We start from the raw sequence: 19,553 nt of genomic DNA, 5'->3' as shown, positions 1-19,553 counted from the left end.
GACCCCGAGGAGGGAGGCTGGAGTTTGGTGGGAGTTGGAGCCTCGAACACGGAGCTGCGGCAAAATAAAAAAGCCAGTCAGTGGAGATATAGAGTCTGAGTGATCAGCTGGTTCAGGAGGAACATCAGGATGAACGAAAATCCATCAGATTTAAAGTAGTTCTGCACAACGAGGATTATAATAATGTGTCGATAAGCATCAATTAATAGTGAAACACATCAGGCTGCACAAGCTCACAATAAATATCACATTTTTAAAATCACTATAACTCTCAGGTTCAGGTTTCACAGCCTAAAGATTAATTTCCATCAGATGTATTTATTTAATCCACATGAAAATAACCTCAGATTAAAGCTAATTCAGTGCCAATGTGTATGAAACAATTATACTGATTTAAAAAAGGTAAAGATTGATGACATTGCATTTGCACAGAATTAAATAAACATTTAAAAGATAACATCAGTGATAACAGTCACTCTGTGGTTAGATAAACACACAGCATCTGTCATGTGGCGGATCAATCATTGAAACCATATATCTTTAAAGTATAAATGCCATATTGCATGTGTAAAAATGATAAAGCAAAATTTATTGCAAAAAAAACATCTTTAATAATATAAAAAATATAGAAGATCTAATCACGTTGATCGATGAATAAACCGTTGATTGTTAGTTTAGTAAGAATGGATTAAAATTAAGTTCTATGTAAAACACTTTAGTCTTTATATAACTTTCTAATCACACATTTACCATATAGTTCTAGTTGGTTAGATATAAATAAACGTAGCATTTAATTTACAAATTGTTCATTAAACTAATAAATCTCTATTATATGTTAAAAAAAAACGTAAATTCTTTATAACACGTGTTTTGTGAGTGTCAATGCTGCGTTCAGGTACATTAGGACAAAGGTAAATCGTTTCTCAGGTGATGAGATTTCTTGGCTAAATATCCAGTTTTGTTTTGTGAAGTAATATTACTTCACTGTTCGATTATTCAGATTTTGAAAGATGTTTTCTGACTCAAACTTAGCTGATACGTTAAAACCGACGCAAACCATATTTTTAGAGGAATTTATTTGCTGGAAGCCACTTGTGTCATCATGTTGCTTCTTATTAGATCCATGTTGCTGTTGCAATTTACCAGTAGTATAGAACAGCACTATAATGAAACAGTTAGTGTTATCTTAAAGAAATCAGCACACATGTATTTTGTTCCTTCCCAGAAATCTGTACTCTGCAGTGGATATGACTACTGGATCAATTGTTGTGGATTACAGGACTAACAATTTAATACTGACACAAACATTTGTATTATTATTTTGCCTGTATTTAGTTATTGTTTGGGTCCTTTTTATTTAGGTTCAGCCATTTAAAGTTACATTTTTAAGAAGTATATGATAAGATTGTTGATCCTCTTTATGGGGAATTCGTAATCGACACAGCTGCACAAGAGAAAAATTAAGTAGGAATAAAAATGTGAATAAAATCCAAATTACATATATAATAGGAGGAACATTAAAACATGTACAGGCCAGTTTTCTTCAAATGTGCAACATAAATATTGCAGAAAAATACTCGGTTATTGTGCAGATGTGTAATCAAGGAAACAAGTTGTTTATATTAATAAATAAGTTGTATTCAATTAACTGGAGAATCTTTTTTCTGGATTATTCCCAAATCAACTTTGAAATCTCAATGTGGCGCTTTTTCCGATTTCCGTAAATGTGGCATTGGGATTGCGTCTGACGTCTCCTCCTTACGTCATGACGCTGGCTGTGTTTGTTTTCTGTGCCGCGCTGAGCTGAGCCGAGCTGAACCGACCCGAGCCGAGCTGAGCCAAGTCGAGCCAGACATGGAGCCCCCCAGCAGCACCGCTCAGGCGGACGAGCTGCCCGCGGACGAGGCCCCGGAGGCGGACAGATCCATGTCGCGGTCCGACAGGTTCGAAACAAAGATGATCACATATCTGCTGCTAGGAGGCTAGCATGCTAACGCTACCTAGCTAGCGCCCTCGCGCCAGCGTGGGCTGCGGCGAACAAAAGACAAAACACAAACTACACAACAACACAATAACTCATGGAAGCACACATCAGAGGTTCGGTTTCACGTGTCACACCCGGCTGCTGTCCTCGTGCTAACGCTAGCTAGCTGGTGCAGAACGTGTCCGAGCTGGCTAATGGGGACACTTCTTTAAAATACACACAAGGCTTTAAGGTGTTTAGTGTCGTTAGTGGAGGTTTATTCTGGTTTCAAACTGGTTTCCACCACGTGTCAACGTAGCCTGGTGAATCCGGCTCAACGAACCAGCAGCTGTGCGGCTCCAGGTGCATGTGGACAAATGATGAGGAGGGACAGAAGAAGTGAGAGCTTCACATTCACAGGCCAGATACCGGTAATCTGTGGCCCTAGACTGGTAACACTGGTTTAATAACACAACGAGGGGGGGCAGATCATCCTGTATCTGAGCCACAATCTGTCCGTTCACCTTGTCTGTGACACCTAACACCTCCCATGAGGTCTGTGCTCCACGTGGTGACTGGAGCGGAAGATTCCTCTGATGTGTTCTTCTCACAGGTTGATGACGGTTTGACTGCAGGACACATGTAGGTCATAGAAGCATTAATATTAATTCATGCACATGAATAAATGTTTTTGTCCCGCAACAAATCGAGTTAAGAGTTAGTTGTTCCCTGAAGACTTGTTTAAGTCTCTTTACACAGATTAATCATATCTCACATAGATAAATATACATTTAAATCACAAACAAGAAATGCTCCTTGGGAAGCACAGACACAGGAACCGGACAGTCTGTAGTTTAAAGGCTCCATAGTAATGATCCTAGTCTCTTGTTATGTAGCAGCCAAGTGATGACACCCTTACTCATGTGAACGCAGGCCCCCCCGCCTTGTGCTGTGTCCAGGGCAGTGGTGTGATTTCCTGGGGAGGGTTGGAGAGTTCCTCTTCCTCCCCCTCAAGCACACCTACAGCAGACGTCCCTGTGGAGGGACCGAGCAGAGGGACGCTCCAGAGCCAGGACTCCCTCTCGTCTCTCTGCAGGACACTGGAGGGTCTGCAGGTCCTCACCAGCTAAACAGAAGGCTTTGAACCATGCAACTTCTAAAACGTTAGCAGCTTGTTTCTGCCCATTCATGGCTCCATCACTCTGATTTGCTATGACTGGTGAGAAAGAGGTTTGTCTCTGTTAGACCTGCCTTTCATTTAGCTTTGAGGAACCTTCAGATGTCTTGCCATGAGTATAATGCCCGTCATGGAGCAGCAGCAGGGGGCCGGCGATGAGCTAACAAGGCATCTCTGATGGCAGCCAACACAGGACTAAAATCAAAGTTAACTTGCAAGTTAAAAAAATCACAGCTTCATGTCTTTGTCCATCGTTTTTGATCAGGTTTGTAATTTAGGAAGCGCACTAAAGAATCTTGTCTGACATGCGTGTCTCAACTCTGTCGTCCCTTCAGTGGGAGTGGGGACGACTCCTCGGACGGCCTCTCCGCCCGTGTCCCCCGCTGCCCTTTGACCCCGTCCTTTACGCCACGGAAGCGGACCACGAGCCTGTCGAAGACGGAGCCTCCGCTGCTGAGGACGGACAAACGGACCATCTACACCGCAGGCCGCCCCCCGTGGTACAACGTCACCGGGACCACCTTCAAAGAGGCTTTCGTTATCGGTGAGAACAAGAAGGAGACTTTGATCGTCTTCTGTGTATTTACAACCGTTTAGATCGTTAACTGTGAGAGGACGTGTCCAGGGAATTCAACAAGTCAAAACTAATAAAGAGAATATGATGATAACGTCAGAACATATATGAAAACAGCCTTTTACAAACTGGATGTCCGTAAATCACTTTTTAATGGCCAACAATCCATAACACAATCTCATAAACACAGTTGTGCGACAGAATTGTTGTGTGTAGGGACTCTTGCTCTCCTGTGTCAGCAGTTCAACCGGCTCGGGACCACCGGGCCCCTCAGCTGTGCTGCCTCAGCACTGGATGTTGGAGCGAGTGGTTCAAGCGGCCCTGGAGGATCGGGTCTTGGCCGTCGGCGAGAAGCTTATCACACAAAATTTCTGTCGCAAAAGTGTGTGTGTGTAGGGGGGTGGGTGTGTGGGTGTGGGCTAGGTAGGCAGGCGTGTCTGAGCCGACTCGCAGCACTGTGTCCCAAAGCCATTTCTTAAGTTTCCAGTTTAAAGGCCGTAGAGTATTTTGCTTTTCAACCACACATTCTTGCTTTAGATATTCCTGGTTCTTTTTTTACAGCCCAGCCTCCATCTTGCTGAAGCAGTGCAGTTAAATATCTGCCTGAGGACGAGTTACAGCAGTACTAAAATGAGCCGTGACACACACGCTGCATGTGTTTGTGTGTTTGTTGTGCGATTGAAATTTGCGGAGCCAATGTTCTGTGATTAAACACATCAGATGGGCATTAGCAGGAACACATGGAGGGAGAGGTGGACATTATCTTTAGTGGGCAATCTGTTATTGTCAATGGGCCTCGGAGACTGGGCACAATTTCACACTCAGCTGTGCTGTGGGCGATGTGGGTCCGGCTCGAAGGACCGGACTCTGCAGAGAACTTCACAGAGCGAGGAAGAGGAGGAGAAACCGTCCTGTGTGCAGTGGGGTGTGGAGAGAGGGAAGCACGTGGTGGATAGAAGATGTAGAGATGGAAGAAAAGGTGGAGGGAGAAAGTGGGTAGAAAAACATTGTGAAGCATCATAGCTACCTGAGGTGGCTGTTATCTTACATTCTGGTTTTATTGCTAATGGAAAGACGGTTTAATCTGCTGCAATGGGACGTGTCACTGCTCAGGATGTGTCTGTGCTGAATCCGTTGAGACAACAGACGCTTTGCTCCTGTGACCCTCTGATGCTGTGATCATACACAGACATGAGGAGCACTGCAGTGGTTTCGCCCTCGTTTCCCAGTCAGCAGTTTTGACCTTGATGGTTCTTATCAGAGCAAAAACTCCAACACTTCACCGGGAGTTGTTTATAACACAGAAGTGGCTCCGTAGGCTTTTTGTGTTCCCGTGCACACATGCGCGTGCACACACCAACAAACACACAACAAATGCATCCTGTGTTTCACCTTTTGTGGCCAGTCAGCCAGCGTGCCGTGCTGGCCCAGTTCCCAGGGCCGTTGTCCTGACGGATTGCACTTGTGGTCTTTAACCCAGGAGGTCGGGGGAGGTGAAGAAAGGATCCGGACAGACTCATCTGTGGCGCAGCTGTATTTAGTTTTTCTTGTTGTTTTTGACTCCAGCACAAAATATTCTGCTGTGCCAAGAAAAACATTACACAACTGTCACACGGACATTTTTGTTATGCCTCTGAACAGTTATAGCCAGAGACAATATGTCTCCTTTCCAGCCACATGGACATCATATCCCAAAAAAGTCTTGAGGGAACTTCTTGATGATGAGATTTGAATGTTCAGAGGTCAGAGGTCAAGTCCACTGTGACCTCACAAAACACATGTTTTACCTTTTGAACCTGATATCTCAAGAACACGTAGAGGGAGTCGGTTCAGATTTGGTCCAAATGTAATTTCAAGAAGCTCTTATCACACTGGTGTTTGGTTGCGATTAGTTATTTGATTTTATAAAATCGGGATGAAATGTTGGATCTATAAAAGAAAGGGATCTGATGAGCATTTTGCTTCTGTGTTTCACCTCAGGTCTGTGCGGAGGAAGTGCTTCTGGTAAAACCACAGTGGCCAATAAGATCATCGAGGCGCTGGACGTTCCCTGGGTGGTGCTGCTCTCCATGGACTCCTTCTACAAGGTGATTCTAAAGTGTAAATAAGAGCTTTGATTAAACGTCGGTCCATTGCAGTACATTAACTCGCTCCGTGGACATTGTCTCCCCCGGGTTGTCGGTGCTGAGTAAGTAAAAGCCTCGGACTGATAACCGTTCAACACAGTAGTTCATATCAATTACACCCCCCCTCCTCTCTCCTCTGAGACTCGAAGTCGATCGTTCCTCAGCTTCACGCTACTCACTGAATGTAAGAGTCAATTTACGTCTGCATGTCTCTGTGGATGTTGCTGGTTGTTGTAAGGTTAGTTAAGTTCACACCAGTGAGTGAAAACAAGTCGGATGGATTCATTCTTAAAGGAAAACTCCACCCTGCTCATATATGTACACAAAGACACACGCACACACACACACACGCAGTAATATGTGCAGGAGATCTCGTGTGATGTGTTCAAGGTGAATGGGAAAAGACGTCCTTTGCATTCTGCTCTGTTCCGTCTCCTTCTGAGTTTAATTTAACAGATGAGCTGGTGCGTCTCTTTCATGGTCCGCAGGCGTTAAGTTTTCAAGTTTCTCCGCTGGTCCGTTTCATTCTCAGGAATGCTCCAAAGGGAAATTCATTATATCGGACACAAGGGTTCGACTGGACTCAAAGGTGCACTGCAGATTCTGAAGAGCAAATGTCACTGTAACAAATTTTGGAACCAAAGTGTTCAGCCAAAGCACCGTCTTGGCCGTTGGTGTACAACTGTCAGAGGCTTATTTAGTTTCTTTTAAAGATAAACATCAATCCATATGTGAACATCTTTAGTCTGAAGTTGTGCGTCTCTAACTCGTTGCTGTTTCCGTGTTTTCCAGGTGTTGAATAAAGAAGATGAGGAGCTGGCCGCCAAGAACGAGTATAACTTTGACCACCCTGACGCGTTCGACTTCGAGCTGCTGGTCACCGTCCTCAGAAAGCTGAAGAAGGGCAAAAGCATCAAAGTGCCGGTGTACGACTTCAACTCTCACTGCAGACGCAAAGAATGGGTGAGGCTCTCTCACCACATCCCCAGTGAGCTCACAGCGTGTTGTCTCTCTCCCTTTGAGATGATGTTTGATTCCCCAGGACCTCATTTACAAGATTTCCAAGTTTTCGTGGAAATCTTCTCAGTAGTTTTTGCACAGTCCTGCTGATAAACAAACAAATGGACTGAGGTGATAACACATTCTCCTTAGAGGTGATAATGGAGCATGTGTCACTTTGCAGCTATGTGACCTGTTCATATTGTGATTGTGGCCTCACTACTCATCACCTCTGCCAAGTAGGATCTGTTTTCACCTGTGTTCAGTTGTTCGTTGTGTTAACTGATGGTTTTCTGTTTGTAAGAAACGTAACACAAAGACCTCTTGACAGATTCCTTTGAAATGTCCTGTCAGGATGTTTTATGGGTCGGGAGGAACTCATTATGGTTCAGTGCGGATCCAGATCACGGGCGCATATAAGATTTAGTTTCACTTTCTCTAACTCTATTGCCACATTCAAGTTTTTCTATGATTTCTCGGAAAATGATAAATGGATCTTGATCTTGAAGTCAGACCACTTATGTGAGTGTGAATGTTGTGCAGCTTGAAGCTTATGGGAGATTTGGAGTTAATGAAAACAGTTGGACTAAGAGTGTTGACTAAATAAAAAAACACTTTTGTTGTCAGAAAAGTTGATAATCGTCTATATTAGCAAATCATAACCATGTCGTCGTTATAATTCTCAGTGGGACAAACCATTCCACTTCACTTTGAAGGGGATAATCTATCCTCATAAGAAGATGAAATTGAGTTCTTGGTGTAGAATCACTTAACCCCCCCCCCCCCCCCGGGGACGTGTTAGTCTTTAGAGCTGATGCCGATGGAAATGCCGGCTAATTTACTAATTATTAAGGATTTAGTGAACAGGACATTAACCCAAGCAAAGAGCACGAGTCCCGTCCCAGGAGCATTGTGAAGAATCAATCTGGCCGTGTTGCACTCTGACAACTCCTCTTTTTCTTTGCAATGTAATTTCACGGCTGAAAGACACAACGCCATGCGGGAAATCGCCTCTCACGACTCGTGACTCCAGAATCATTTTATGAGCCTTTCGTACTGATGTGAATGTGATTAAGCTGCGGGGCCCCGAGGGCCCCGAGGGCCGACCAGCTGCAGGCTGTACACACTCCCTGTGTTTATATGTGTGTGTTTGTTATGTGGACCAACGAGAGGCCACAGTCAAGTTTCTTATTCTCTCATAGAGCTGGAGGTCACCTTCTCTCCTTCTCTCACTCTTTATCCGGCGCAGACCGTTAAGGACTCACTAAATCATCTAACAAAAGAAAAGGGAAATGAATGAATCGATAAACACTCATCTCTTTCTTCAGATTCCACTTTACCTCTTTACACACAATCTCGCTCTCTCCTCTGCTCTTTCTCTCTCTCATTCTTTGCTCACTCGCTTTCTCACTTCCTCCAAATCAATAACCAAGTGTCCAGTCCATTGACCCGAGCACGACGCCAGTAAGAGGAAGTTAATAGGATTGTGACAAGCTCAGCACCATTTTGTGTTTGATTGAGGGAGTGATTAATTCCTCCTGCTCCCACACAAACAGGTTCAGGATGAGGTTTATCAGATAATGAACCTGAGAAGAGATGCTTGAGGTTTTCATGGATTTCTTGGCGTGATGTCTATTGAGTCTGTTTTAAATATTTAAAACATCGGCTTTGGAGAAGGAAGTGTTTACGCAGTTTGATTCGATGGAAACTGAAAGTAGAAAGATGCTCCTTCTACTGCAGACTTTGGGGCCTCTTGCTGGAGGTCTATTTAATCAATATCTGCTTATTCTTCAGAAAACAGTGTACGGGGCCAATGTGGTGATCTTTGAGGGAATCCTGGCCTTCGCCAACAAGGAGCTTCTGAAGGTAAGAACGCTTCAATCTATTAAACAGTAAAAATCCTCTTCCTCTCCATCGCAGATCACCTGAAATGTGACTCGATCAACCCATTCAGCATTTCATTCTCTGGTTGTTCTATGAATGATGATATTCTGAGGAAAAATTCAGTTTTGGAACCGAAAACTTCTCAAGGATATAAAGAAAATCTGTTTTTTTCCCCCCATTTAAATCCTCTACACTTTCAAGTTTATTGTCCCCTGAGGGAAATTCGTTTTCTGTCGTTTCAGTGCAGCTAGAATCTGTAAGAGACGAGTAGACCAGGTTTATGAGGAGGAACGAATTCTGCAGTTTTACAATGACGCTGCCGACGCTCAGAGGAAATCCATGAGCTCTGAGCGGGAGTCGTCTTTATGGGGGAGCGGTGCTGCTGCATCCTTTTGTAAAGAGGGGGGTTGTGTGTCTGTGTGTGTGAGTGTGTGATCTGGACCGTGGTGATAAGGCTGACGGCCCCCCCCCCCCCTTGAGACCCAGCTGTGTGTTGTTGATTATCCTCATAAGAGCTATTGTCCACAGTGATTAATTGTTTTCCGTGTCCATTCTCGGAATTGAAGTCAATTACAGCCGCGGATCAGATATGCTAATGAAGAGGTGTGAGTTTTAGAGAGGCTGCGGAGGCTCAGGTAGCAGTTTATTAGGTACACCAAGCTAATGCTAATAAATCGGTCCCTGACCTGGATCAATATTTAATGAGCTCTCCCCTCACCTGCACCTCATCCTTCCACCACGTTGTTATCCCATCCAGTGGTTTATCTCCTTGGTGGAGATGACTGTGAATAATCCTGTTGGAGCAGGTTAGAAAATGATGCACAGCTTCAGCCGTGCTCTCAAACCTTTAGAAACAATCCTCTCCTCGTTTCCCCTCCTTCTCTGAGCCGACAGCCGTGCTTATCCAGCAACATGCCATCTTTAGTTCAGTCCTTCTGTCAGACTCACAGCAGAAGGGAGTCCAGCGGCTTGTTGTGCCACTGAGTTATACCTGTATCCCCACTGTCCTGCCCGTCCACATCACTCACACACTCAGTAGTTCTTTCTCTGAGCAGAGCCGACACCTCTTTGTTGTTCCTCCTCCGTTGTGTTACTGCCTCATGGATTTTTCCTGGTTTTTGCTGAGTTAAGGTTCAGTTTAATTGAGCTCGGTAGACGGATCAGCGGCCGACTTTCTCTCTTAGCGGTGACAACGATAACTGATGTCTCCTCGGTTTGCTCTTCTGATGCCTCGACGTGAGCCGAGCCCGGAGTCAAGTCACTGGAGCAGCTCAAAGAGCTTTTTCACTGTCTCTCTCAGGACTGGCGGCTTCTCTGACGGAGCTTTAATATGAGTTTCTTTCCACACACTTATACTTTACTTAATGCACAAGGGTTTCACTCAATTAATCCATTTAGCAATCAAATGAAAATCTAATTAATCTGTGACAAAACAACATCCAGTTCAGCTTCTCTAATCTGAAACAAATCTTAATTTATATTAAATATCTTTATTATATTATCTCTAATTTGAAAAGTCGTTTGGACAAAACAAGTGATTAGTTTTTCTTAAATTTTTTACTTTCTCACTGAGATGTTTAGAGTCACAAAAATCCCTCTAAAGCTGCACAAGACATGAAGAAATGTTCAAAGACAGCTTCATAATGTCTCCCCCTCTCCCTCAGCTTCTGGACATGAAGGTGTTTGTTGACACGGACTCGGACATCCGTCTGATCCGGCGTCTGAAGAGGGACGTTTCACAGCGTGGGCGGAACATCATCGGCATCATCAAGCAGTACAACAAGTTTGTGAAGCCGGCGTTCGAGCAGTACATCGAACCCACGGTGCAGGTCGCCGACATCGTGGTGCCCAGAGGTCAGAGGGAATCTGATGTGTAAAATATCATAGTTTTGCTTTTAATTGTGTCCACTCATATGTTCATACTTAATAAGGTTTAGTTTATTTGATGTGCTCTGTTATTATAAAATATAAATGATCTCCCTATGTAAACAGTGAATAACTGTGACTCCTTGTTCTCTGTGTGTTATTTGCAGGAGGGGAGAATTTCGTAGCGTTGGATTTAATTGTTCAACACGTTCACAGTCAACTGGAGAAGGTAAAAAGTCCTCTCAGGTTTATTGTCATGATTTTACTGTTTTCTATGAATCTGGGTTGTTTTCACTCTTACAGTCGGTTAATCTTTGTTCAGGCTGTGACACTTTGTGGAGAAAGTGCTGCCTCAGCTCCGTATTGTGCTGATAAGAAAGATCCAGTTTATTTCAGAGCATCTGCAGTTGATTCTCTTTAAAGAAAAGTCTAACGTGACCTGGTTTTAAAACAATTTCTACTTCTCTAGCTGCTAAATTCTCTAGACTTGGATGCTCCTAGATTTAATCAATAGTCTCATAATAGATTCTGTCCATGTGCAGTAATATGTGCTGAAATAAAACTTCCTAAAGTTCATTAAGCCTCAGAACGGTCCCTCTGATCCTCTGCTAACTGTGTGAACGTGGCCGAGGGTTCTTTTTCTCATCTGAATCCTCCCTGATGCTCCCTGTCAGGTCGGTGGTGAGAACAGGTTCAGTCAAAGATCTTTAATAACCAGCGAAGATGCTAAGTTACGTTAAACCAGTTCTTCAGCCGGAGCTGATACCACCTGAGGGCTGGTTAGGAGTGTGTTGGAAGTAAAGGTATTTGTTTGACCACTTCCTCCCTCTGCTGGTTGAAAAGGGTAAACGATGGTCCTGGTTTCCAAGTTTCAGGAGGAAATCCTGCACACGGACAAAATCAAACCGTGGATTTACTCTCATAACAAAATCAAACCTTTGTGAGATCCTCTCTTCCCTCATCTCTGAGCGTGGTGAATCCACAGTCGGAACCTGAGATTAACGACCCTGTGAGAGAGCAGAGGTTTATCTTTACTCACACACGTACGGTCATCCAGTCGGTTTATGACCTGCACCAAACTATGATTTGTTCTCTTTAACATATTCAAGCACGTCCACAAGCAGAACACAAGTCAACTACATTCTGTAACGTGGACGAGTTCACACACGTTATTTATTGAATATTCATCCGAGCTTCTTGGATTCTAAAGGTTGTTCTTTCTAAACCAAATAATATTAAAGTTAAAGTTAAAGTAGCTTTATTGTCAATTTCTTACATGTTGTCAATTTCATGTAAGAACATACATGTTCAGAACATACAAGGAATCGATTCGTTTCCTAAATACTTCTGTGTTACTCTTAATGGTTTAATAACTTGAACTTCAAAGTAAAATTTACAAATCCAAATGCATTATCAGTTTAGTTAATGTCTTTCCTACGTGAAGTTTAAACAGACAAACATTTATTTTGCAGTTTGAAAAATTGCTTTTATAGCATTTGACATTACAGATGATATTTTCTGAACAATATCTTATCTCAATGTTTTCTTATGTTTCTCACCTGTGTGTGTGTGTGTGTGTGTGTGTGTGTGTGTGTCCTTTGTGTGTGACCCCCCTGGCTGGCTGAATGCTGTGTAACCATTCCAGCGTGAGAGCACTGTGAGGTATGACTGTCAGAGCTTTATACTTTGTGATAACCTGTGCAGCTTCTCCCTCTCACCTCCGTTTACTGCTGTTATTTTTCTCTGTCTTCAGCTCCACATCCTTTCAAAATAAAAGACGACAGGCAGATAAAAGGGGTTCGATGCACATCAGTATCAGAAATGTCTGAATCCTTATTATCGGCATCAGACCCCAAACATCCATATCGATCATCTGATAAAACCCCTGCACCTTTTTATTTCACGACCTTCATAGAAAATAAAGTGTAATTCTCAAACAGCAGGTTAGCCCCCCCCATGTCAGTGAAAATATGTAATTCTATCTTTGCACAGAGCTGCATCCCCTGCTGTTAAAATGAATGTGATCAGTGGTGTCCACCTGAACGGAGCCAATAGATGTAAAAGTGAGAAATTGGACAGTAAACCTGGGGAACAGGAGTAAACGACCGGTCATTCTCTGCTCTCCTGCTCCTCAGCTCATTTCTCTTCTCAGTGACCAGGCTTCACTTTATGAACCTCATTAAAAATCTTTACTGTTTTAAAACATTGGTTGAATCTGCATCGCACCAGGCTCCACAGGCCACTTTCACACAGACGCACTAAAACGCATCGGAGCGAGAACTCTGCACAAAGATAAACTCGTGATCTTCACCTTAAGCCAGCGGGAGGTGATTGATTCCTTAAATATGAACCGACTCGCCCAAAGAAACACAAACATAGACTGTAAATAAAGATAGACGAAGCGATAAACCATCAAATAACTAATTAAAAATAAACTAATTTGAAACTTGAGCAGTTTTTTACATCTGCTAACATGGAGGAGGCGGGTTTTTGACCCATCGAGATGATTCAGCTTCACTTTGGGGATCTGTCAATCATCTTTACATGATGGGTTTGTGTTTCTGTAACAGACAGAGAAACTTTAATGGAACAAACATCCTCAGGCTTTGGGGTGAAACATTGACAATAAGGTAACACAAGTAGGAGCCTGGTTTATAAATGTCTCAGCTATATTACACAGATGAAGCTACATTTAAAATCCACTTTAGTCTTTAGGTGAAAGTTGGTTTTATGGTTTTGTCGTCGTTCTCTGAAGCTGAGATCAATTCTCTGCTCAGTGAATGAATGAGCAGGAACAGAGGCTCCTCTCAAAGCTTGAGCAGCAATTAACCATAAATAATAATCCATGACCTACATTCTGGACCTAACTGAGCTATTTGTTGAGTGTTGCACCGACAGCGGTGATGTAGTGGAGCTGTTCCTCTGCTCTAATACTCTTCTTCTTCCTTTCTCTTTTTTAATTTCACTTCCTGTCCTGTACTTATTTATCTTCCCCCCCCCCCCACTCTTAATCACTTTATTCCACCAAATTAAAATCTGTCACCTTCTTCAGAGGAAGCTCCGCTGGGATATGTGAGGCTCCCTTTGTGCATCCTCATAGCTTCTATGCACTCCGGCCTCTTGCTGTGCATCTCTAACCAAAGCCTTCACGCAGCCAATAGGCTACCTCGATATTTCTGACGCCTTTTATTAGAACCCGGCCGATTTATTAACAGAAAAGGTCTATCTGCCAATCACGAGACAAATCGGTATAATAACCTTTTATGGGAACAAGTTAATTAGAAGAGAATTTCTTAAAAGACAACTTGTGCCCAAAAGATAAACAAACATCAGCTGTTATTTGGCGACAGAAATCAAACCATCTTGTTTCACGGCTCTTTCCCATTGAAAGCTTGTGTGTGAACATGTTTGTGCCACATTTACTAATTCATGGAGTTCTTGTTTTTGATAATTGGCTCCAGGTGATGGTGTTCACACTGAAACATGACTCAATCCTCCCTGTTTGTATCCATACAGGACGTCCTGCTTCATTCTGCAGTAATATGACAAGAACTTCCTCCAGAGCCTCATTTCGTATAAAAGATTATGATGCAAACATATTTCTATACTTGACGTTTTTTAGAGAAACATTAACAGAAGGAGATGAGTCAGTATCATTAACTTAGAAGTGAAGTATCAACACCGTCAGCTGCTTGGCAAGAATCAACATGGATTTCTTTGACTTTTCTTTGAAACCTAAAACAGACGCATGTTCATTTTCTTTTCCTTTGCAGCTGCTTGTCTGAAATCAGTTTCTCTTGTGCTCGACTCGTCTGTACAAACAGGCCACGCTAACCTTCAGTGTTAAAAGAGACAAATGTTTTTTTGTATGTTTTAAACTCGTGACGTTTACTGTGTGTGTGTTTGCCACAGATCGGCTCTGGCCTCGGCTCATCAGGGTCAGCCGCTACCCAACACCCTCAGTGTCATGGAGAGCACGCCGCAGGTCCGAGGCATGCACACCATCATCAGGTCAGAACAACAAATCACACTCGCACATTTCACGAGCAGCGTTTTCTGACAGTTATTGTAAATGAGATGTTAGAAGATGTTTAAAATCCCTTAAAGCTGGAGGAAATGAAGAGGAAAGTCAAAATGGACAAGGCAAGAGGCCGAGACGTCCTAACTCTGACTCACTTGTGTGCATCAAGCTTTTACAAATGGTTGTCGTCCCCTTTGTGTGTTTGTGTAGGAACAAGGAGACAAACCGAGACGAGTTTATCTTTTACTCCAAGAGATTAATGAGGCTTCTGATCGAACACGCCCTCTCCTTCCTACCTCTCAAGGTTGGTCCTTGTGTTTGTTTTACAAGTACCTGACCTCAGGCTTCCAGTCCACGTCAAGGTTGAATACTGTTTGAAAGTAAAAAAGTAAAGGAATATCTGTCCACTACTCAAAACTGGAAGAATAGACCTCATCTCTGCCAACTCCTTCAGACCTTGAATTCACTCCAGAAGCACCAGAGTGCCTCAATATCCATGAATTATTCCCTTGGAAATCTGAGAGAATGTCAAAGAAATCTCCAAATGTTAAAGAAAGTGATAATAAAAAGTTTCAAATTTCAAATGTATATCTTGAGCCACATCCCGTCCTTCCAACAGACTGAGGTGAAAACATAACCTCCTCGGCGTTGGTAATAACAGCAGTAGCTTTGATTGAACATTGGTTTAACCAGTAGAAAACCATGTGAACCCTCCAGTGTTCTGGTCTCTAACTGGTAGAGTCGGAGGTGACGAGATGTTTCACTTTCTGTTTCCACTGATTCTTTCCCTTCGTCTCTGCAGCCAGTTTCTGTGGAGACGCCTCAGGGCGGCGTCTATGAAGGCAAGAGGCTGGGCGGCCAACGAGTGAGTCGACTTCTTCTCTGCTGCTCGACACAGCTAAACCTCAAACCCCAGATGAGCTGCTGCCTCATGTAATCCTCTGAACATGTGTAATTCCTCTGTGTTCGAGTAGATCACCGGTGTATCGATCCTCCGAGCAGGAGAGACCATGGAGCAGGCTCTGATGGCCGTGTGCAAAGACATCCGACTGGGAAAGATCCTCATCCAGACCAACCATGACACTGGAGAACCAGAGGTGTGCAACTTTTAGACATTACAAGTTATCCATCTTGTTGCTATAAAGAATCAGCGCCTCACAAAGGAAAAGGAGATTCTCCGGAGGATTCACCTTAACTTTGCCTTTTCAGAGATTTTTAACTTTACAGAACAGAGGTTCACTGTCCTGTCTCCTTCCTCCAGCTTCACTACCTCCGTCTGCCCAAAGACATCACTGAGGACTACGTCATCCTGATGGACAGCACCGTGTCCACCGGAGCTGCTGCTCTCATGGCGGTCCGAGTTCTGCTGGTGGGTCAACACTTACTATCCTTAAGAGCCTCTCCATCTTTCAGTGGGTGTGAAACTGTCGTACTGGCTCTTTCCAGTCCTCTTCCAGTCTCTGTATATACTTCACTCGTTCATGTAAGAAAGGTAGAATAGACACTGGGGATCTTCAGCAGTAGATTCAGGGTGTGTCATGTCCACCGAGTGTGTAAATGGATAATATCTCAATAAAATCTGCACCTTCTGCAGGTGAGTAGTTTTATGTTTAATTCAATATTGTGCAGGTTGATCTCCGACCATGTAACTGTTTCCCTCAACGCTATTAATGGAGCGGAAATTATGTGTATTTCAACTTTGAGCATATTTTCTGGTTTGAAAGGTAAAATCTTTTTCTCCATCTTAAATGAGTATCCCTTCTTTCCCCTCCTCTCTCCTCTCTTCTTTCTTCTTTCTCTCTCTCATCAGGACCATGATGTAGCGGAGGATAAGATCTTCCTGTTGTCGCTGCTCATGGCGGAGATGGGCGTGCACTCGGTGGCCTACGCGTTTCCTAAAGTCCGCATCATCACGACGGCGGTGGACAAAGAGGTCAACGACCAGTTCCACATCATCCCCGGCATCGGTGAGGTCGTCTTCTGTTTCTCTCCCCTCCGGCTGTCCTCTGCTGATCTGTTTGTAACTTATATTAAAAATAGTTTTGGGCTGAAACGAGTCTACGGCTGTTGTCTCAGTGTCCTGTGATAGGACCTGTCTGTCCTCACAGAGCTGCAGGAGCTGCTCGGCTCAGTCCTGTACGTCACAGTGAGCCTCCGCTGAGTTCATCTTTAACCTGTAATGGCAGCTGGCAGAGGATTGTGTCTAAAGGTGATGAATGGGTCCAGCAGCGTCTCAGAGGAAAGGAAGCTGCTGCTCATCCAGAATCTGAGAGGCTCAATCTGATCAGATTCACACATATCTATAATGAATTAACGTGTTTCTGCAGGTCTGAGTCTTCTGTCGTTTCACCGGCTGCTTCATCATCTCCTCTTTCTCCTCCTCAGGAAACTTTGGAGATCGTTACTTCGGCACGGACGCTCCCTCCGACTGGTGTGAGAGTGACGAGGGGATGGACATCTGAGCAGAGGACCAATCAGAGACCGTGGAGCGTTGTTACAAAAGCACTTGTATGTTTAGAAAAAAAAGAAAAAGACTCCTTCATCCCCTTGCTGCTCCGATCTGCTGGTCTTCGTCCTCCTGACACTCGAGGTGACGCCGGCAGCTCTCAGTCCATTCCCCATTCCTCTTTACTGTAACGTGTCGAGACGTCCCAGTTCACAGCGCTGACGCTCATGTGGATATTTTCTGGCTTTGACATCTCGACGGTCTGTGCTGCACAACCCACTCTGAACAAAAAGGCTTGATTCTAATGTTGAAACTTGAGAAGCTGCCGACTGTGAAGCTGCTGAGTTTGGACGTTGACACCTTTTAGAATGAACGTGAGTGTTTGGTTCCTCTCAGGATTTCACTCGTCTGATTTCCTTCCTCAGTCGTCAGGAGGAGATTCAGCTGCAGAAAGTTCAAACAAAGCAAAGCTCGGTTTGAACGACTGGAACAAAAGAAAGAGACGTTCCTCACATCGATCAATCTGCTCCACGTTAATTCAGTCATAATACAATTTTGCACAAAGACACGACACCCTCCTTTTCTTCTAAGACTAGTCTTTATCATAAACATAGAAATATTACTTATTACAATATTCTTAGTGTTTTTTTGAGCTGCTGTACTGTTCTGTAAAACTTAAGTTTTCTCAGGCAACTTTTTCTGAAAGGGACGACAAAGATCCGTGAACTTGAACAAAAGCAATGACGAGAGGGAAACTGTCCGATTCCCGTTAGCGTAATATTAAGTTAGCCAAATAGCTTTTAGAAGATCTGGTTTATAACACGTTTAAATGCAGCTATGAGCAGGTGTAGGTGTGTGGTTAACTCCTCCAGATGCAGGAACTAGTAAAACACAGGTGCCATTATATAAAGTATGACTGATGGAGGAGTTATGTACTGTATTTCTGCTAGAGGGCAGCAAACTTCACTTTTCCCTGTTGACATCAGATGTGAGGCACACAGCAGATCTCGAGGTGCCTTCGTGTTTTGTAGGAAACAACGTGAGAGCTAATGAATTAGACGTTGGAATAATTATTTTATTTTAATTTTCTCGTCTTTTTAAGGAGGAGATATATAAGTCAGACTGATTCATTCGCTTGCTGCTGCTTGTGGCCTTTTTCTTATTTTATTGTTTTGAATTATTTATTTTGTTGTACATCTTGACATTTGTTTAAAATTAAATCACTGCCATGTTTTCCAAATTGCAGAGCCAAGATTTTTTACAGGTTTAGTTGTTGATGTGTTTTTAAAGACACCGACTGTTGTGCTGATACATTCACTGTCCAGGTCATAGAATGTAAAGAGCTTCTTCAAACTGTCCGGACATGAGGGCAAAATATAAACTGAATCCGAGCGCTGCCATCTTGTGCCGATTATCTCTCGACAAACCCAGATGAACACATAACTTCCTGCACAGAGGTTCCTGTGGTTTGTTCCTCCAGAGCTCTGAGGAACGTCTCTGAGCTGAGGGAGAAGGAAACTCCATAACTTGAAAGCAGAATCAGCTGCTGTCACTTTTATTTGTACTGTGAGTCAGGAAGTTGAACTCTTTTAATCTGTGGAAGTTGATTATCTCACAACAAATGGAGGTTTCTACTCAAGCATGTCGCTAATTTATAAATTTTTTGAGAAGCAAACGGCAGCGTGAGGACTGATGAACATCGCAAGAAGATCGAAGGATAAATAAGTTTCATACAATTTCTTTTAATAAACGTTAAAGTCAAATGACGGGAAAGAGAAGTCCCTGTTTTAGCGTCAAATCTTCAGATTTCCTGCTCTTCTATTGAATATTTTGAGATTTTAAATGTTCGTCTGAAAAAACGTATTATTTGATTGACCAATTGAAGGACGAAAACGAACATGTTTGATAAGTCGTCTCCTCTCTGTGAAAACCTGTCATTGTTTGTTTGCGTTGATTCAGTTTTTGTAAATGTCTTCTCACCTGTACAGAATTAAACATTGCATCAACACAACTGTTGTGAGTCAAGGTAAATGTAATTTTGTGGTTTTCTTCTAGAGGGCGGTAAAGGTCACAGTTTCCTGTTTGCAGCGGAAGTGACGTACAATGCAGGATCTCATGCTGCCTTCATGTTCTGTAGGAACTAACCTGTCTATAAAAAGTTCTGACTTGACATTTTAATTGTAAAAGAAAAATGAACGTATTACAATAGATTAGAATTATAACTATTAAAAATACCCGACCACACACAGAGACATCTACACGAATATATAATCTGCTCTTGTAAATATACATAGATTGATTGAAAGCTGAATTTTAATGATCTCAAACCGGGAAAAGCCTGGGTTACAGCGATAGGAGTTAAAATATTGAATATATAAAATATATTTGAGCTAAATGAATTTCAGATTATTGGCTTAGAACAATTGTTAGTTCTTTATTATTGAATGTATCACTTATAGTTATATCGTTATGATCATTATTAAGGTTGTTTTATCAA

The 19,553-nt window shown here is 43.0% G+C and overlaps 1 protein-coding gene across 1 annotated transcript; it reads left to right on the top strand.

Annotated features, from left to right (window-relative positions):
* The first annotated feature begins 1,785 nt into the window (after positions 1-1,785).
* Positions 1,786-19,067, top strand: si:ch211-243j20.2 (uridine-cytidine kinase-like 1). The gene is made up of 15 exons (XM_062411468.1): positions 1,786-1,943; positions 3,476-3,684; positions 5,695-5,801; positions 6,633-6,803; positions 8,634-8,705; positions 10,388-10,577; positions 10,757-10,818; positions 12,235-12,251; positions 14,502-14,600; positions 14,821-14,914; positions 15,413-15,475; positions 15,585-15,707; positions 15,872-15,979; positions 16,421-16,577; positions 16,996-19,067. The coding sequence occupies exons 1-15, from the start codon at positions 1,855-1,857 to the stop codon at positions 17,070-17,072; spliced, it is 1,638 nt and encodes a 545-aa protein (XP_062267452.1). The 5' UTR covers positions 1,786-1,854; the 3' UTR covers positions 17,073-19,067.
* The last annotated feature ends 486 nt before the right edge of the window (positions 19,068-19,553 follow it).

Source organism: Platichthys flesus, chromosome 18, assembly GCF_949316205.1.
Source record: "Platichthys flesus chromosome 18, fPlaFle2.1, whole genome shotgun sequence".
Lineage (NCBI taxonomy): Eukaryota > Metazoa > Chordata > Actinopteri > Pleuronectiformes > Pleuronectidae > Platichthys > Platichthys flesus.
Note: the sequence above shows the minus strand (reverse complement) of the source record. Positions and strands in the feature narration are given on the sequence as shown.